At 47.1% G+C, this 21,501-nt stretch overlaps 1 protein-coding gene across 1 annotated transcript in view; it reads right to left on the bottom strand.

Annotated features, from left to right (window-relative positions):
• Nucleotides 1–21,501, bottom strand: part of lama4 (laminin, alpha 4) — a 214,094-nt gene that overhangs the window by 161,869 nt on the left and 30,724 nt on the right. The window contains exon 3 of the mRNA XM_038799653.1: nt 3,671–3,798. Coding sequence (XP_038655581.1) covers nt 3,671–3,798 — 128 coding nt within the window. The remainder of the gene's footprint in view (nt 1–3,670; nt 3,799–21,501) is intronic.

Genomic DNA, 21,501 nt, shown 5'->3' with positions numbered 1-21,501 from the left:
CTGCGTGCAGAGGGGGGGCGACGGTGCGTTGGCCCCGGGCATCCGTCACCCCCCTCCTCTGCACGCCGCTGCCCCCAAACCCCCCCGATGCCGCAACCCATTCCCCCCGATGCCCCCCCCCGATGGCCGCAACCCACCCCCCCGATGCCCCCCCGATGCCGCAACCCCCCGATGGCCGCAACCCACCCCCCCGATGGCCGCAACCCACCCCCCCGATGGCCGCAACCCACCCCCCCGATGCCGCAACCCACCCCCCCGATGGCCGCAACCCACACCCCCGATGCCGCAACCCACCCCCCCGATGCCCCCCCGATGCCGCAACCCCCCGATGGCCGCAACCCACCCCCCCGATGGCCGCAACCCACCCCCCCCGATGCCGCAACCCCCCGATGGCCGCAACCCACCCCCCCGATGGCCGCAACCCACCCCCCGATGCCGCAACCCACCCCCCCGATGCCCCCCCGATGCCGCAACCCCCCGATGGCCGCAACCCACCCCCCCGATGGCCGCAACCCGCCCCCCCGATGCCGCAACCCCCCGATGGCCGCAACCCACCCCCCCGATGGCCGCAACCCACCCCCCCGATGCCGCAACCCACCCCCCCGATGCCGCAACACACCCCCCCGATGCCGCAACCCACCCCCCCGATGCCGCAACCCACCTCCCCGATGCCGCAACCCACCCCCCCGATGCCGCAACACACCCCCCCCCCGATGCCGCAACCCACCCCCCCGATGCCGCAACCCACCCCCCGACACTGAACGGCGTCAACCATCATCAATGGTTGACGCCGTTTTAAAGCAACTGTGATTTTCGCCGACGTGACCCGTGGCCACGTCGGCGGGACTTCGGCCCATGCGGGCCGGAGATTTGGGGAATCTAAAAATATAACGACATCCCGCCGGCGCCAGCTGTTTTCAGAGGCTGCCGGCGGGATTCGCACAACGCTGGTCTTTGGCCGGTGGGAGATTTAAAAACCCTGCGGGAGCGGGAATAACGCCGCTGCCGGCCGATTCTCCGACCCTGCGTGGGGTCAGAGAATCCCGCCCCAGGAATGAGGAATTTTAGATACAGGGAAAGATTGAACTTCTCCTTGGAGCAGAGAAGATTAAGAGGTGACCTTATTGAGGTGTTCAAAATTCTGAACAATTTTGACATGGTAAAGAAGGATATTCTGTTTTCACTAGTAGGTAAGTCACTGACGGGGGGGGGGGGGGGGGTCACAATTTCAAGCTGGTCAGCAAGAGAGTTAGGAGTGAAATGAGGAGAAAGTTCTTTACTCAGTGAGTTGTTGGGGTTTGGAATGCACTACCTGAGCAAGTGGTGTCGGGGGATTCCATAGGAGGTTTCAAAGGAAATATATTTGTAAGTGATGAATGTTGAGGGCTATGGAGATAGAACTTGGGAGTGGGACTAGCTAGGTTGCTCTTTTGGGAGCTGGTGCAGACACGATGAGCCGAACGGCCTCCTTCTGTGTGGCAAAATTCTATGCTTCGATGTTAGAGATAGATAGAGAAATACAGCACAGAACAGGCCCTTCGGCCCACGATGTTGCGCCGAACTTTTGTCCTAGGTTAATCATAGAATTTTGGACAATTTTTCATGGCCAATCCACCCAACCTGCACATCTTTGGACTGTGGGAGGAAACCGGAGTACCCGGAGGAAACCCACGCAGTCACGGGGAGGATGTGCAGACTCCACACAGAGAGTGACCCAAGTCGAAATCGAATTTGGGACCCTGGAGCTGTGAAGCAATTGTGCTATCCACAATGCTACCGTGCTGCCCTTAAGAAGTTAACCTACACTCCCTTATTCTACCCTAATCCAAGTACCTATCCAATAGCCGCTTGAAGGTCCATAAATTTTCCGACTCAACTACTACCACAGGCAGTGCATTCCATGCCCCCACTACTCTCTGGGTAAAGAACCTACCTCTGACATCCCCTCTATATCTTCCACCATTTATCTTAAATTTATGTCCCCTTGTAATGGTGTGTTCCACCCGGGGAAAAAGTCTCTGACTGTCTACTCTATCTATTCCCCTGATCATCTTATAAACCTCTATCAAGTCGCCCCTCATCCTTCTCCGTTCTAATGAGAAAAGGCCTAGCACCCTCAACCTTTCCTCGTATGACCTACTCTCCATTCCAGGCAACATCCTGGTAAATCTCCTTTGCACCTTTTCCAAAGCTTCCACATCCTTCCTAAAATGAGGTGACCAGAACTGCACACAGTACTCCAAATGTGGCCTGACCAAGGTTTTGTACAGCTGCATCATCACCTCACGGCTCTTAAATTCAATCCCTCTGCTAATGAACGCTAGCACACCATAGGCCTTCTTCACAGCTCTATCCACTTGAGTGGCAACTTTCAAAGAACTATGAACATAGACCCCAAGATCTCTCTGCTCCTCCACATTGCCAAGAACCCTACCATTAACCCTGTATTCCGCATTCAGATTTGTCCTTCCAAAATGGACAACCTCACACTTGTCAGGGTTAAACTCCATCTGCCACTTCTCAGCCCAGCTCTGCATTCTATCTATGTCTCTTTGAAGCCGACAACAGCCCTCCTCACTATCCACAACTCCACCAATCTTCGTATCATCTGCAAATTTACTGACCCACCCTTCAACTCCCTCATCCAAGTCGTTAATGAAAATCACAAACAGCAGAGGACCCAGAACTGATCCCTGTGGTACGCCACTGATAACTGGGCTCCAGGCTGAATATTTGCCATCCACCACAACTCTCTGTCTTCTATCGGTTAGCCAGTTTGTTATCCAACTGGCCAAATTTCCCACTATCCCATGCCTCCTTACTTTCTGCATAAGCCTACCATGGGGAGCCTTATCAAATGCCTTACTAAAATCCATGTACACTACATCCACTGCTTTACCTTCATCCACATGCTTGGTCACCTCCTCAAAGAATTCAATAAGACTTGTAAGGCAAGACCTACCCCTCACAAATCCGTGCTGACTATCCCTAATCAAGCAATGCCTTTCCAGATGCTCAGAAATCCTATCCCTCAGTACCCTTTCCATTACTTTGCCTACCACCGAAGTAAGACTAACTGGCCTGTAATTCCCGGGGTTATCCCTATTCCCTTTTTTGAACAGGGGCACGACATTCGCCACTCTCCAATACTCTGGTACCACCCCTGTTGACAGCGAGGACAAAAAGATCATTGCCAACGGCTCTGCAATTTCATTTCTTGCTTCCCATAGATGTCCCAGCATCCACCGCACTCCGGGGGCAGTGAATTCCACAGATTCACGACTCTTTGAGAGAAGTAATTTCTCCTATTCTCTGTTTCAAATCTGCTACCCTTTATCCTAAAACTATGACCTCTCATTCTAGAATGCCCCACAAGAGGAAACATTCGCTCTGCGTCTACTTAGTCAATATATTTTATCTATAAATTAGATAAAGTTGTATTCTTAATTCCAAGCGGGTGATGACCGGCTCTATAGGATCTCCAAATAGTGAAGATCACATATACTTCACATGTTATGATAAGCTAACCAAGATTCAGCTGATTTAAAAAATCTTTCATTAAACACAGCAGATCCACATTACGCAGGTTGTTTGTGAAGCATACACCACTTAAGAAATCAAATAACAATTGCAGGACTACAGTAAATAAGTCTTTGTTTTTTCCACTTACTTATTTGAAGGTATGCTCAGAGGGCAAGGACAAGGCTGGCAAGATTTATGATGAGCCTGGACAATATCACCAATATAGCCATCAAGACATTTTTCACAGTGGTCGCCAGTTGTGTTATTCTGACATTTCTGTAATACAAGTGATCATTCAGATTTCGTCATTTGCTGCATGATAGACTTCAATTGAGTTCCAAAAGCACCTCAGATAACTTTTCCCTTTGCAATATTTATTTCATGTTGATATTTTTAAACCAAAATCTTTTCATCTGTTCACTCATTGCCGAATCCAGAAAACCCCATACCTTACAGTATCCTGCATTTACAATTGAAAGTCACACTGGCGATGAGAACTAATACTAGCATTTTACACAACTGTACATGGTGGGAAATTGTTGGATGTAGGTCTCAAAATAAATTATTCGTGTCAGAATAAATTATTCATGTAATAGCAGAAGAATGTCTGATGTTATCTGCTTCATGGATTTCTACCTTTTTAATTTGCAGGCTTATGTTTCTTTTAAATATATTTGCTTTCTTTTGAATCAACATGCTTCTTCCAGCATCAGTACAGATTCAGTGTGACTATGCATCCATAAATGGGCATAGTGATGAGGAAAAATTAATTGATAAACTTTTTAGCTTGCGGAAGAACAAAAGGCATGCAGCACAATGTGCAAGTTCTATGATGATCTGTTGGTCCAATTTACTTAATTAGTTATTTGTTTGAAAACAGAACAATACAAGTTTGCCCTTTTTGCTGTTCTGTTCCTTTCGGGTGACAAGTAACCTGCCCGAATAACAACCCCTTAATTCTGCCCTGATCTGCTCGCCACAGAAAAATGGGCCTGAATTTTACATTCATGGGGGATGCGGCTGAAGTTCTCATGGGAGAAAGCGGATATGCAACCTGCTCCCACCCGAGATTGCAAAGTTAACGCATTAGCACACTGGGTGGCAAGCTAAGGCCCGGCCAGCGTGTAATGCGTCTACTGGCTCATGCTGAGTGGGGGTGGGAACACATCAGTCTGAAGGTCATCAAGAGTTGCGGGGTGGCTGAGGGCACTGTGTAGAATAACAATAATAACATTCCTGTTGTGCAGAGATGCCATCAGCACCAGGAAGGCGGGAGGGTCAGTCGGGTGGGCTAAGTGCCAGATGCTACATTCTCATGCCCTGGGATGGCAAGAGAAGGCTACCCCATCAGACAAAGAAGGCAGAGATGGAGGTTGCCACCCAGGTCAGTGGGTAAGGTATTGTACACCGCACCTGGCTTCAGTGCCGCAAAAGCTTCAACAATCTTCTGTGGATACCAAGGGAAAGTACAGAGATGGCATGGACCTGTGCAGAGCAGTGTAGTCCGGGGCCCATTCCCCTGTGTGTTCAGGGACCTGGGTGTATACGCCAACTGGCACTGAAGCCTACCCTGTCAAGTCTGGGCTGTCAGCACCATAGGCCACAATGCATTGGAGGGGGAGGTGTGCCACAGTAAAATGGTGCGCTAAATGTGCATGTGGTGGCTGGGGCACCTGGAATGGCCCTAAAGGAGGATGGAACATTAATGAAGCTTTGTGCTGTCCTCTGCCAGGAGAAGACAAGTGCTACAGAGCACCACCAAATCAACAGGGTCTCCCAATCTGCTGGTCCTCACTTGGAGTGAAACTGATGCTCTAGAGTTGGATTTCCACGGGCCAGCCATCTCCCCCGGTCTTGGTGAAACGGGGATTTGGAATTATGACCAGAGTGCATTTTCCAGGTGCATGTGCTGTGGGTACAGGTGGGGTTCGATTCCCGTAACAGCCTCCCCGAATAGGCGCTGGAATTTGGCGACTAGGGGCTTTTCACAGTAACTTAATTTGAAGTCTACTCGTGACAATAAGCGATTTTCATTTTCATTTCATTTCTTATCACAAAATGAACCGACCCAACCGCACTTATTTCACAACTTTCGGAACCAGGCATCAACATAGAAACCCAGTGGGCATTAGGCTATCATCTCTGCAAATAGTGTATGGTGGTGAGGGCACAGCACACTCGTCTGAGGAGGTGACAGAGGCAGAGACATCCCAAGGCAGACAGTGGGAGTGCGGCTGGAGATCAGGACTGTGCTGAGTCCAAGCAGATGGAGACGTCTGGAAACGGCCATCAGGTGACAGTTGACGGATGTCCTGCAGGATACGTGGCTAGTCCTGGCAGATATCCAGGATGGTCTGCGTCCCATAGTTTCTGTCACTGAGCAGTCCATGTGGAACATGAACACTGCACTGACCTTGAGCACTGGGGGCACATCCTCCTCTATTGTGAGTGTGGCGACTTTCATGGAGAAGAAGCTTCAGAGACACCCTCAGGGGATCCAGGGGTCACGTTCGGACCTGCATGCCAGTACACTGGCTGTGACCTCTGGATGCCACTGCCAGTCTGAGATCTGGGGGCGATACCGAGGTGCCCCATAGCAATGGTAAACAGGGAGGTGCAAATGTACCTGTTTGACGAACTGCCTGTCGTCTGAGCTCCTCCAAGGTGCTCCAGAAGAGGGCAACAGCTCCTTTGTCAGATCCCTGGATAACATCACCATCTGTGGCCACGACCAGCAGGACCACAACGCTAACCTTTCCAAATTCCTACACACCGCTAAACTGCTCAAAAGGAGAAGTGTGTGTTCAGCACAAACCGATTAGACATCCTCGGCTACGTGGTCCAGAACGGAGTGCTGGGGCCCGACCCCGATCGCATGCGCCCCCTCATGAAACTCTCCCTGAGATTGTGTCCCTGCATTTTAGATTCCCTGACCAATGGAAACAATCTCTCAATGTCCAACCTACTGAACCCCTTCAGAGTTTTGTAGCTTTAAATGAGATCATCTCTCATTTTTTAAACCAGAGAATATAATCCCAGTTTACTCAATTTCTCATCAAAGGGCAACCTCCTCATCCCAGACACCGTTAGTGAACCATCGCTGTACCATTCAATGCAAGTATATCCTTTCTGAATTATTGAGACCAACCCTGTACACAGTATTCCAGATGTGGGGCGAAATTCACCGAAGTCCATCGCGACGCCCTTGACCGGCGGGCAAAAACGGCGCTGGTGACTCAGGCGTCGGGGCCCGCTTATCAGCCCGAAATCTCCCGTCCCAAAAGGGCCAGCAGCGGAGTGACGCTGTACGCGTCAGTTTCACCCGCTGCGGAAGTGGCGCGTCGGTTGACGTCGGGCAACATCATCAACGCCGCCCGGGGTAGGGGTTGGGGGGGGGGGGGGGGGGGGGGTAGGGGGGGGTGTGGGGGGGAGGGGGTAGGGGTGGCAGAGTCCACAACCAACACGGCTGGAATAGATGTGAATGCCTTGTTTTTTTTTTAAATGGCGAGTATATTGTGCTGCGTGCCTTATCTGAGAGAGAGAGAGAGAAAAACATTTGCTGCACTCTTGGTGATCCTCATTATTTATTACTCCAAATGTTTGAACTTAATTATGCCATCTTGCAGAACCTTGAGTTCCCTACCCCCCCACCCCTACCCCTACCCCACCCCTACTCCTACCCCTACCCCCCACCCCTACCCCCACCCCCACCCCTACCCCCCACCCCTACCCCCCACCCCTACCCCTACCCCCCACCCCTACCCCTACCCCGACCACCCACCCCTACCCCGACCCCCCGGCACGCGATGTAAGTGATTTCACTCTCTCTCTTCACAAAACCCCCCCCCCCCCAACCCACCGGCACTCGGGGTAAGTGATTTATCTCTCGCTCTTCCCAACACCCCCCACCCCCAACAACCTCCCCCCACCCCAACCCCCCCACCCCCCCCCCCCCCCACCCCCACGGTTGACGCCGTTATAAACCAACTTTGATTTTCGCCGACATGACCCGTGGCCACGTCGGCGGGACTTCGGCCCATCTGGGCCGGAGAATAATTAAGCCTGAATAAACAATGGCATCCCGCCGGCGCCAGCCGTTCTCCGAGGCGGGCGGCGGGATTTGAAGAACGCCGTTTTATGGCGGGTGGGAGAATTTTGAACATGGCGGGAGCAGGCATATCGGCGCCCCCGGGCGATTCTCCGACCCTGCGTGGGGTTGGAGAATTTCGCCCCACGTCTCACTAAAAGACTACAATTTCAGCAACATTTCTTTATTCTTGTAGTTATTCAATCCTCTTGTAACAGAGGCCGACATACCATTTGCCTCCTAATTACTTGCTACACTTTTATGCTAACATTCTGTATTTCTTGTACAAACGCACCCAAGTCTCTTTGAATTAGAGACTGCTGAATCTCCCAATCCATGTTGGAACATTTTTTGGAATTAACAAAACCATAAGGGACAATAGTTCCCTGGTGTATTCTTCATAGCAACTCTTCGACTAATTAGAGTTGATTTGCCAATCAATCAGCACCTTTTCTTCACATGGTATGTGACACGATAGCACAGTGGTCTACCTGGGGCGGAATTCTCCGACCCCCGCCGGGTCGGAGAATTGCCGGGGGCTGGCCTCAATCCCGCCGCCGCCGTCTCCCGAAGTCCCCGGCACCAGAGATTTGGCGGGGGCGGGAATCGCGCCGCGCCGGTCAGCGGCCCACCCCCCGGCAATTCTCTGGCCCGTGATGGGCCGAAGTCCTGCCGCTGTCATGCTGGTCCCGCCGGCGTGGATCAAACCACCTACCTTACCGGCGGGACCAGGCGGCGCGAGCAGCCTCCAGGGTCCTGGGGGGGGGGGGGGGGGGGTGCAGGGCGATCTGGCCCCGGGGGTTGCTCCCACGGTGGCCTGGCCCGCAATCGGGGCCCACCAATCAGCGGGCGGGCCTGTGCCGTGGGGGGCACTCCTTTCCTTCCGCCTTCGCCATAGTCTTTACCATGGCGGAGGCGGAAGTGACCCCCTCCCTTGCGCTTGCACGGGGATGACGTCAGCAACCGCTGACGCTCAGGCGCATGCGCGGACCTCCGCCAGCCGGCCAAGTCCCTTGGGCCCCGGCTGGCATGGCGCCAAAGGCCGTTACCGCCAGCTGGCGGGGCGCCAACCACTCCGGCGAGGGCCTAGCCCCTCAATGTTAGGGCTTGGCCCTTAAAGGTGCGGAGACTTCCGCACCTTTGGGGCGGCCCGACGCTGGAGTGGTTCACGCCACTCCATCCCGCCGGGATCCCCCGCCCCGCTGGGTAGGGGAGAATCCCGCCCCAGATCTTCGCGGCACGGCGTGGTGGGCGGCAAGTTAGCACAGTAGTTAGCACCGTTGCTTCACAGCGCCAGGGTCCCAGGTTTGATTCCTAGCTTGGGCTACTATCTGTGCGGAGTCTGCACGTTTTCCCCGTTACTGCATGGGTTTCCTCCGGGTGCTCCGGTTTACTATGACAAGTCCCAAAAGATGTGCTGTTTGGTGAATTGGACATTCTGAATTCTCCCTATGTGTACCTGAACAGGCGCCGCAATGTGGCGACTAGGGGGTTTTCACAGTAACTTCATTGCAGTGTTAATGTGAGCCTACTTGTGACAATAAAGATTATTTATTCATTTATTGAAGATTATTAATTGTGAAATTTGGCATTCTTGCATCTGCCCCGATGAGTTTAAGCCAAAAGATTTTGACAGCATGTCTCTTTTTTTAGCAATACTCAAGGAATGTTCCTTTGAAGGAACATATTTTAAAACACTATTGATTGTGATTGGTTGCAAATGAGTTTGAACAGAAATTCAAGGAAAAATCTTTGCAAAACAGCTCCAATTTTGGGCATAACTTACAGCCATTTTGCCAATTCTGCCCAAAGTAGAAGCTCCATCTGCGCAGCTCCCCCCCCCCCCCCCCCCCTCCCTCCCACACCCTCCCCAGAGTTTGGGGATCTAATTTATGTATTGAATGCTCATTAGAAAATGTTCCATTGTAATGTTTCTGACAGGCTGGGGTTCAGCCTGGAAGATTTGTTTTCTTTTTGGTGAATCACTGATTGGGCCAAATGACCTGTTACTGTGCCACATATCCTATATAATCCTACGAATAATTAAATTCTAGCAGAAATATTTTTCCTGGAACTTTGTGGGAATAAAAATGGCTGCAGAACAAGAAATATTTTCTTAGCAACCACGCTGTCAACAGGAAAAAGATGTGAATATTTACAGCAGACGTTCCCATGACTACAACAAACTTAATATTTTCTTTCTGGAATGTGTCACATCCTCTCCGTTTTCACAGTGTTACTATGTGATGTTTCATCTTACTTTGGGATGAGTTCTTCACTCTTTTATTCCAGTTTTCAAGTAATTATTTTCTCCATGTTTGGATTAATTAGATACCTATACTTATATCAATTATATCAATAGAAATTACAACCTATATTAAGTAATGCTCAGCCTCATTCTTCACATCTTTTATTTTTCTTAATTCTTTCATGGGATGTGGAGCATTGCTGGCAAGGACAATGGGCGCGATTCTCCGCTGCCCACGACGGGTCGGAGAATAGCGGGAGGGCCTTCCCGACAATTTTCACGCCCTCCCGCTATTCTCCCACCCCCACGCCGTTTTTTACGGCGAACAGCGATTCTCCCCAGGCCGACGGGCCGAGTTCCCAGGCCGTTACGGCCGTTTTCACGAACGCAATCACACCTACTCTCACCGTTCGTGAAAACGGCCGCAAAGTGCCGTCCCGGACAACCATGGCACCGATTGGCACGGCCGTGGAGGGTGTCATGGGCCTGCGATCGGTGGGCACCGATCGCGGGCAGTGGGTCCGATACCCGCGCACTATTTGTTCTTCCGCTGCCCCGCAGGATCAGTCCGCGGGGCGGCTGAGGGGCATGACGGCCCGCGCATGCGCGGGTTTGATGCGTCTGCATGATGACGTCATCCGTGCATGCGCGGGTTGGAGCCGTCCAACCCGCGCATGCGCGGCTGACGTCATCGTGCGTGTCAGCCGCCGTGACGCTTGGTGCGCGGACTTAGCGACGGTCGCTAAGCCCGCGATGCTGTGCTTCACGGGGCCGCGCTGCTAGCCCCTCCCGGGGGGAGGGAGAATCGGGTCCTGGGAGGGGGCGCGGAGGCTGCCGTGAAACACGGCCAGTTTCACGGTAGCCTTTACGACTCGCCGCCTTTGCGGAGAATCGCGCCCAATATTTGTTTCCTAGCCCTGAGAGTAGTTAAGAGTCAACCACATTGCTGTGGATCTGGAGTCACATGTAGGCCAGACCAGGTAAGGACAGCAGATTTCCTTCCCTAGAGGACAGTGAACCAGATGTTTTCTTTTACAATAATTGGTGATAGCTTTATGGTAACCTAAGCTTTCAATTCCAGATTTAGAAAAATTGATTGCATTTAAATTGTGCCATCATCCCTTGGGGAGATTTGAACCCATGTTCTCAGAGCAGTGGCAGTACCACTTTGACACGGTCTCCCTTTAAATGCATTCACTGAGTTTGATTTCCTGAATAAACACATTTTGCACATTCTTTATATCTTTCTAAAAAACAACAAAGCTTTGGATGTAATTGCCCACTCCTGGTTGCCCTGAGAAGGTGGTGCTCGGCAGTCCAAGTACTCTCACAATAATGTTGGTCACAGAATTCCAGTTTTTGACCCAGCGATGATGAAGGAGCATTAATAAATATCCAAATTAGAAAGGTGATGGTGTCTCATGCATTTACAAATACAGTTTCTGTCCTTCTAGGTGGTTTCTGAAGCAGACTTGGTGCATTGCTGCAGAGCATCATGGAGAGCCCACACAGTGCAGCCAAAAGACCCCAGAGTGAAGTTTTAGGGTAGCTTATGAAATGCTGATCAAGCATGTTGCTTTATCCTGAATAGTGCTGCATATTCCATTAAATGCCTGATATGTGCCTTGATGGAATGTATATTTGGAGATGATGTAATTACTTTAGAACACCCAGCCTCTCAAATGCTCTGCATATATATAGTAAGTTATGTTGGAGTTCTGGTCAATGGGAATGAGCAGGAGGTGGGCAGTGAAGATTTTGGCAATGGTTATGTCATTAAATAGCAAGTGGAAATAGTTAGGCTCTCTCTTTGTGGAGAGGATCATTATCTGCTGTGTTGTACAAATGTTACTACTACTTTGCTGCCAAGCTGGGATATTATACAGGTCTTCTTGATTGGAGCATGAACTACCTTAGCCTCTGCAGCACCAGAAATAGAGCTGAACACTAGCCAATTGTCAGCAAGTAGCCTCTCTCCTGACCTCATGTTGGAAAGAAAGTGATTGATGAAGTAGCTGAAGATTGTTAGGCTGAGGACATTGTCCTAAAGAATTTATGTAGTACAGTGATGGGAAACCTAGGCTAGAGAGTGGGCTGCATTAGTGACCCTCCTTCATCACAGTCAGCCGCAAGATTGATATCAGGCTTGTTCACTAACCATGACTCCATGAATAAGATTAAATACATTTAATACATGCTTAATATTTCAAAATGAATTACAGAAAATGCTTAATCATTTATATATTAATAGAACTATCATCAACTTCAAATGGTAAAAACAAAATAAATATTACCCATTGGACACAGAGGGAGTACATGGCTCTCACAGTCAATGTTGTGTACAATCAGAATATACCTCACTTCACTTGCCCTTGCTTTCCGTGCATATCACTTCAGTCATATCGGTATGAATAAAAGGACATGGACAGAAATCCGTGGAATGTGGCAACACTGTGAGAGACGGTCAACAAAATGTCTCGTAGGCCACACTTAAAACCCAGAAGGGCAGTATGTGGCCCCCGGGCCATAGGTTGCCCACCACTGATGTAGGAGGAGATGAGGTAAGTTCATGTTGATTTAATATTTTGCCTGGGTTTCTGAAAATCCTGCACTATAACCATCTGAAAACATAGTAGTGAATGAAATCTGGAGCACATATCAAACACAATGGTAAAGAACAGGCTTGTGGAGCTAAATGGCCGACTGTTTCAATGCTCCTATATTCCTGTTGTAAAGGGCATTATTGCCCCATACTTGAAGCAGGCATTAGTGTACTTGCACAGTTCAAGCTCAAATAGTTTGGTGGTCAGGCGAGATACAGATTTTAAGCTTTACATTTCATCATAATGTAAATGGCGTAATAGGATCCCACACAAGTTGGTGCTTTAAGTTAGATCATGGGATTCTGGAGGAAGACTGGCTGAACTTTAAAGTCTGACATTGGGATTCATTGAGGGATTGGGTAGGAATATCACAAGCCTTTGGTGTGCCATTAAGAGGTTAGGATTGCTCTTAGGGGCCAGAGAGCGTGATAAGGCTAAAAGGTTGGGGCTGAAAAAGATTGAAAGGCTGTCTGGAAGTAATCATTGGAAAGGTGTTCAGAGATCTGGAGATTGGGATCCGCAGTGATAATGGTGAGTACCTATCTTTTTTTTTTATTTGCCCATTAAGATTTGGTTTCCTGGGAGCAATTTAATGGGACCAGGAACTGGCACTGAATCCCTTATTTCAATATAGGAATAAATTAATGCCTACTTCAAGGATGGACAAAGGATGCTTTTTGTTTATCCTTTAGAAGAACATAAGAGCATAGGAATAGGCCATTTAGCTCCATGAGCCTTTTCTGCCATTGAAGAATCCAGGTTGCCACTTGAGTGCAGTACTGTGGAAGTGGTGTAGTGTTGAAGGACTATCTTTTGGATGAGCTGAGGTCCCATCTGCCTGCTCTGATAGTTATGAAATGTCCTACTGCATCATTTCAAGGAAGAACAAGAAGAGGAGTTACCCCCAGTGTCCCAGCGAATATTTTGCTGTACACAAAACTGGTTGCCATGTTTCCAACGTTACAATAGCGGTTGAAATTCAAAAGTAGTCAATTGGTTGGAAAACGCTTTGAATCGTCCAGTGGTTGTGAAAAATGCTGTATAAATGTAAGTTATTTTCTTCATTCAAAGAGATTTTAGCTGATCTGTGACCTTTGGGCAGCTAGGTGCCACAACAGGTAGCACTGCTGCCTCACAGCAGCAGGAATCCTGGTTCGATTAAAAAAAAAATTTAGAGTACCCAATTCATTTTTTTTTTCAATTAAGGGGCAATTTAGCGTGGCCAATCCACCTACACTGCACATCTTTGGGTTGTGGGGGCGAAACCCACGCAAACACCGGGAGAATGTGAAAACTCCACCTGGACAGTGACCCAGAGCCGGGATCAAACCTGGGACCTCGGCGCCGTGAGGCAGCAATGCTAACCACTGCGACACCGTGCTGCACTTTCCTGGTTCGATTTTGACCTTGGGTGACTGTGTGAAGTTTGCACTTTCTCCCCATGTCTGCATGGGTTTCCTCCCAAAGATGTCCAGATTAAGCGGATTGTAATGCTAAATTGCCCCTTAGCATCCAGAGGTTGGGTGAGGTTGTGGGGATGAGGCAGGGGAGTAGGCCTGGGTGGGATGCTCTCTTTTGTTCTTTTAGAAAGTTTTAGGTTAGACTGACAGCATCGTCGGCAAAGGCTTGGAGGGCCGAATGGCCTGTTCCTGTGCTTTCCTTTTCTTTTTTCTTTGTTCTCACTCTATGTACTCACTTTTGTCTCTTAATAACCGTGGTTGACAATAAATCTATCAATCACAAGTTTTAGATTTATAATTGAACCAGCATCAATTTGCTGAAGAGAGTTACTGAATTCTACCACCCTTTGTGTGTAGAAGGATTTCCTAATTACACTCCTGAAAGGTCTAATTATTTTGTTCCAGCTCATTTATCTGTTTCCCTTCCAAGGTGGGACCCAAGAAGAGCTAGCTACTTTGCCCTGTGCAGCCTTGGCACACAGAAGCTCCACAAGGCCAAGTAAAACCGGCAAAGTGGCGTTAAACAGCTGAAACTGCCGAGAAACACCCCGCTAAATGTGTCCAAAATTTCTTTCCATTGTATGGCGTTCCCCTTCTAATCCCTGCCTTTGACTATTTGGCAGTGATTTTAAGTTTCTTCCCTCTGGTTTTTCCTCATGTACATTTGTTAAAAACATTCATAATTTTGAATGCCTATATCACTCTTGTCTTAATATTTTCTTGTTCTAATGAAAAGGGGCTCAGTTTCTTTAATTTCTCCTTGTATCCAAAACCTCTCAACCCAGATCAAGTGACAGAGACAATCTGCAACAGAATCATTCGCATGGTTTAATGGGATAGGTTGACTCCAGGCAACATAATCCCGCAAGAGGGTCCTGCATATCCTGAAGAGAGGCTGATCCAGAATTTGCTGGGTAAAAATGGTAAGAGAAGCGAGCTCTCATTTGTTGTGTGTTAAGAATTTGTGGTGGTAAGCTATTAAATTTGGGAGTGCCACAAGTTGCTCAACCATCTGCACTGCTCCACTGATAGCTTTGCAAAAAATCTGAACTCACCTTCAACCTCCCAGTGAGTGGCAATAAATTAACTCACCTTTAAAAGGTGGAAGTAGAAATTAACAACATTGTGACCTTCTTAATGGCAACCTTTATATTCAGTTTACAGCCAGTTATTTTTCTGATTTCAAGAGGGAGTTGTGAGAAATAAGGACATGGATTTGGAAGGCAATGATATATTCTTTGACTTTGAAGAGGAAAGAAAATTTGGAGAAAGTAGTGCTTGAGGAAAGGAAACTGTTTGCAATGTTAGCCAGCATGGGAAGCGGGGAAGGAAGTTATCATGAGCAGCAATTTAACTGGAATTAGTATGCGGGAGTAGGAGGTGGAAGTTACGAATGTGATCCCATGATGGAAGACAGGAGAGAAGAGGTTTCAGGGTTGATGTGGAGTTTTGAGAGAGAGGTTTGGGACGAATAGAGAAGAAAGCAAGAAAGGCCTTTGACTAGATGATTTGATTTGACTTCATGATATGATAGAATTTATCCTGCAGTTTGAGAGGAAGAAGCTGGAATCAGATATTTTTTTTTTTTTAATTTAGATTACCCAATTATTTTTTCCAATTAAGGGGCAATTTAGCGTGGCCAATCCACCTACTCTGCACATTTTTGGGTTGTGGGGCGAAACCCACGCAGACACGGGGAGAATGTGCAAACTCCACACGGACAGTGACCCAGAGCCGGGATCGAACCTGGGACCTCAGCGCCATGAGGCGGTGTGCTAACCACTAGGCCACCGTGCTGCCCATGCTGGAATCAGATATAATGGTATTACAATTAAATAAGGGTAACTGCAAAGACATGAGGTTAGGATCTGGCCAGAGTTGATTGGAAAGGGAGCCTAGCAGGGAAGACAGTGGAGCAGCAATGGCGGGAGTTCTGAGGGGTTATTCAGGAAGCCCAACAGAAATTCATCCCAATCCCAAGGAGAAGGAAACATGCTGAGGCAAGGACAAGGCATCCATGGCTGACGAGGGAAGTCAAGGACAACATAAAAGCATACAAAGTGGTGAGGATTAGTGGGAAGCCAAAGGATTCGGAAGTCTTTAAAAGCGAGCAGAGGAAATTAAAAAAGTAATAATGGGGGGAGAAGATGAACTATGAGTGTAAGCTAGCTAGCAAGATAAAAGTAGATAGGAAGAATTTTTTTTTCAATATTCAAAAGGTAAGAGAGAGGCAAAAATAGACATTGGCCCACTGGAAAATGAGGCTGGAGAAGTAATAATAGGAATTAAAGAAATGGCAGAGGTACAGAATAGTTACTCTGCATCAGTCCTCACAAAGGAAGACACCAGCCAGAGCTTCAGGAGAATCAGGGGGGCACAGGAGAATGTAGTGACCATAACTAAGGAAAAGGTTCTGGGGAAACTGAAAGATCCGAACGTTGATAAATCACCTGGACCGTGTGGACTACTCCTCAGGGTTCTAAAGGAGATAGCTGAGGAAATTGTGGAGGCATTGATGGAGACCTTTCAGGAATCATTGGAGGCAGAAAGGGTCCCAGAGGATTGGAAAGTAGCTAATGTAACATGGCTGTTTAAGAAGGGAGGGAGGCAGAAGACGGAAATTATAGGCCGGCTAGCCTGACTTGTGTCATTGGTAAGATTTTAGAGTCCATTATTAAAGATGAGATTGCGGAGTACTTGGAAGTGCATGTAAAAGGGGTCTTTTTCAGGTTGGCAGACGGTGACTAGTGGTGTGCCTCAGGGATCGGTGCGGGGACCACAACTTTTCACAATATACATTAATGATCTGGAAGAAGGAACTGTTGCTAAGTTTGCAGATACAAAGATATGCAGAGGGACAGGTAGTATTGAGGAAGCAGGCGGGTGCAGAAGTATTTGGACAGGCTGGGAGAGTGGGCAAAGTGGCAGATGGAATACAATGTGGAAAAGTGTGAGGTTATGCACTTTGGAAGGAGGAATGGAGGCATAGACTATTTTCTAAATGGGGAAATGCTTAGGAAATCAGAAGCACAAAGGGACTTGGGAGCTCTTGTTCACAATTCTCTTAAGGTTACGTGCAGGTTCAGTCAGCAGTTAGGAAGGCAAATGCAATTTTAGTATTAATGTCAAGCGTGCTAGAATACAAGACCAGGACGGTACTTCTGAGGATTTATAAGGCTCTGGTCAGACCTCATTTGGAGTCTTGTGAGCAATTTTGGACCCCATATCTAAGGAAGGGTGTGCTGGCCTTGGAAAGGTTCCAGAGGAGGTTCACAAGAATGATCCCTGAAATGAAGAGCTTGTCATATGAGGAGCAGCTGAGGACTCTGGGTCTGTACTCATGGGAGTTTAGAAGGATGAGGGGGGATCATATTGAAACTTACAGGATACTGTGCAGCCTGGATAGAGTGAATGTGGAGAGGATGTTTCCACTTGTAGGAAAAACTAGAACTGGAGGGTCTAATCTCAGACTAAAGGGATGATCCTTTAAAACTGAGATGAGGAGGAATTTCTTCAGCCACAGGGTGGTGAATATGTGGAACCCTTTGTCGCAGAAGGCTGTGGAGGCCAAGTCACTGAGTGCCTTTACGACAGAGATAGATAGGTTCTTGATTAATAAGGGGATCAGGGGTTATGGGGAGAAGATAGGAGAATGGGGATGAGAAAAATATCAGCCTTGATTGACTGGCGGAGCAGACGTGATGGGCTAAGTGATCTAATTCTGTTCCTATGTCTTATGTCTTCTGGTTAGATCTCGCGAGGCATGGCAAATCAGGTAAATCCCAAAAGAGGCCTCTGGTTTGAGAGGGACGCGGCCAGTCGTTCGCTCACACTTTCTCCAGAAAGTGCACTTTACATGGTCTTCAACTCCTGGAATTTCAAGACCATTGTGTAGAAAATTGTATCATAGCCACAGATACCAGCAGCAAAGAACTCATAAACTGTGAATTCTCTGCTGTGTACCTTTTAGCACTGGAATTTAATTTTGGCAAAAAATAGCTTCCTGTAGTTGTATGTGTGTGTGTGTTTGTCCGTGTTGGTTTGTGCGTTTACCTTATTGTATATTTTTATATCTTTACCATAACTCCGTAAAAACTAAAACCTTTTTAGTTTTAAACTCAAGAAAGTCTGCATGACTTTTTTTTTGCACTCAGCACATAATTGGTTAAGCACAGATAACCTTGTCTATTATTGTCTAAAACCCTGTTACGATCAATCGAGGAGTTACTAAAAGGCAGGTACTGACACATGTCCTTAACAGTTGTAACACACTTAAACACATTGCAAGATAACCACTGACATTCTTCCCTTTGTCTTGCAGGACAGAGTGGAACACAATAGAAGGGGGCAGAACAGATCTGCTGTGACATAAGGATGACCTTCCTTCACGTGATGAATGTAAGACATTGTGTATATTGTATTATATGTATCTGGGGCAGTAATATTTTAAAAGCCTGGGTTAGGTTGTGGATGTATCTTCTGCGGTAACATTTTAAAAAAATCCTGGCTTGAAGACAGCCAGACATTGTGGTTGCAGAAGGTGCAATTAAGATGTTGTAAACATGAGATCATCATTCTTTCTAACCATGCTTATGTTTAAAAGGAGGGGCCTAGTGGATTTTTGTTATGATTTCTGGGGAGTATATAATTAGTGACATTGTGTTTCAACTTAAGCAAGTCGGGCCATGGGATTTGAGTGGGAATTGGATAATGTAATTAAAGGGTGTAGCCAGGGGTGTAACAGACAGAGTTTGAGTTAGTTTTGTCTGTGAGCTGAACAGCAGCTTCTGTAGAAGGCTGTCAGAGATTCAGCATTAATCTGACAGGATCTCGCTCTCCTTTCAAGCAGTCTCAAAAGATCCTTCTATCCAAAGATTGGCAAGTAATAGAGGGTTTGCTCACTCTATTAAAAACTGCCTCACGGCGCCGAGGTCCTAGGTTCAATCCCGGCTCTGGGTCACTGTCTATGTGGAGTTTGCACATTCTCCCCATGTTTGTGTGGTTTTCGCCCCCACAACCCAAAGATGTGCAGGCTAGGTGGATTTGGCACGCTAAATTGCCCCTTAATTGGAAAAAATTATTTGGTTACTCTAAATTTATTTTTAAAATACTCTATTAATAAGTGTCTTTTTACTTGTGATGGGTTTTGCTTGATTGGAAATGAAGAAGGTATAGTTAGAAGTTAAAGTAGTTCTTTTGATTGTTAAGCATTGTTTAACTGGCAATTGTAAATTATATTTCTCTGATGTTAAGGTAGTTTAATACTGTGTTAATAATAAAGTTTGTTCCAACATACCATATACCTACTTTTGTGTGGAATCACTTCTAGATTGAAGTATCTTTCCTCCTAGTTGTATAAATTAAGAAAGATATTAGGGTTCCTGCCTGACATCCTAACAAATGTTTGGGTCTTGTCCAGGACCATAATATTCCGTAATTCACACTGGGAATATCCATGCATGCACCCTTCCCAAAAGGATTTGCCATGCAGGCCACACCAGCAGTTGTGGCTTGCTGCATCAAAACAACACTATGCCTACATAGTGTCCTTGCCATTGCCCTTTAACCCTAGCATGGCAGAAAGTAATCCAGGTCAGGGTTGGAAAAATAATCAATTTACTGAAGGAAAACTTGTTTCTGTAATGTATGCATGCTCCTCCTCACCTCTTTCCCAAAGTTGAGTTAATAACTGACATAAGGTGTACCAAGACTTCAATCCGACATATTTTCCAATGAAGCACGAGTAATACAATACCCGATCCACAAATACATTTTGTTCCTGCGATGAAAATGTTCTGGAGTATTAAGAATGCCTCCATCAAACTACATATGACAACAAAGCATGTTAAAATTTTGGAATTACCAAGTATATATCTCACAACCTACTCTCATTTCCATGAGGTTAACTTAGATGGGAGAAATTCACTTTAAACAAATAGTCAGATTTGGCACAGTGCTACCCGAAAGGAAACATCTTGCCAGTTAGCCAGCACAATATGAGCTTCTAATGACAGCATCATAGATTGAGTAGTTGCCAAACAACAGTGATAGCAATGTAGTGACATTAGGGTTGTCTGGCAACACTTAGCAGGGTTTTGCATGTTTTACAAGAAAAATAGCCATATTAGGATGGCACATCTCTTTTTTGGCCAGACAATTTGTTTTTTTCTCAACAGGCAATCATTTTAATTTTTTTCAAATTATTTCTAATGTTTCCAGGCACCAGATGTATATTTTATCATCTTCTCTGTTTATTTGGCATACTTGTTTTCACCTTGCAGTTATACATTAAATTTTTGCAAATGTATCAACAGTTGCAAAATCACCAGAACCTTACAATGATATCAAATTATAGTATATAATAACAGATTGCCTGTTCTATTCAGTTCTTTTCTTAACCCATGCCTTCTTTCCTCTTCACTCCACACCTTTCTTTCATCTGTACTGTTTAACTAGTGGAACCATCTTTTAATGAGGTACATAATTATGTGTCTATGGTATGTTCCGGAGATTGCTGGCAATTCACTCGCAATGAGTTGTACTGGCCACTATGCGACTTGTGAATGTTACTAATGTCTGCTATCCAGCTAGCAAGGGCTCAAAGCTGTACTTGTCAAATCTCTAATGACCAACAAATCATAATGCTCCTCGAGGAAGGATATTCGGTCCCTTTGGGGTCGAGCTGGCAGTTTGACAGATCCAGTGATCAATGACTGCAGGCCTGTGAGTCCTGTTGCAGATCTGGCGAACCAATACCTAAAGTATGAGGTACTTCAGTATGTTAATGCCAGCCAGCCTGGTCCATTCATGGTCAAGTTTATGAATAGTGAATGAACAGTAGTTATCGGTTGCCTAAATAAATCTTCCATATGAGAGGGGAGGATACAATGAATAAAGAGTCCAGTAATCGAGTCAATTAACTTAGAACTGACTGAGAAAATAGCAGAGGATGAACTAAATATAGCGGGCAGGATTCTCTGGGAGATCAAATCAAGAAGCGATTCCCAATCCTTAGCCATTGCAAATGGCTATTGGTCCGCCATTTTGAGCGGGCGGACTGATAGGGAGTTCTGGCGGCTAGACCCCGTCCCCTGCAATGACATTCAATTCCATCCACAACGCAGTTCAGTGGGCCCCCCCCCCTGGGATTTTCTGGGTGACCCCCCCCTCCCCGACAGTGCGGGAGTGATCCCCCCACCCCATACAACCGTCCGTCCCACACTAGAGATACGCTACTTAAAGAGATTCCCACCAGAGACCCCCTAATTAAAGATACCCCTAGCGACTTTTCACAGTAACTTAATTGAAGCCTACTTGTGACAATATGTGATTATTATTATAATATTATTATTACCTCTGTCTGGAAGCCCCCCAGGAGACAGAGACCCCTGCCAGAAAGCTCCCCAGAAGAGAGCCCCTGCCTGGTAGCCCACTTGAGGAGACCCCATGTCTGAAAAAGAATCACTGCTTTAAAACTAACCTGGGCAATCCATCTGTTGCTCAGGCACAGGAAGCCACACATGTCAATTCCTGGAAAAGGAAAACCAGTCAGCTGGGTTTAAACCCCTCAGAATTTGATCT

The sequence above is a fragment of the Scyliorhinus canicula genome, chromosome 6 (genome assembly GCF_902713615.1).
Source record: "Scyliorhinus canicula chromosome 6, sScyCan1.1, whole genome shotgun sequence".
Lineage (NCBI taxonomy): Eukaryota > Metazoa > Chordata > Chondrichthyes > Carcharhiniformes > Scyliorhinidae > Scyliorhinus > Scyliorhinus canicula.
Note: the sequence above shows the minus strand (reverse complement) of the source record. Positions and strands in the feature narration are given on the sequence as shown.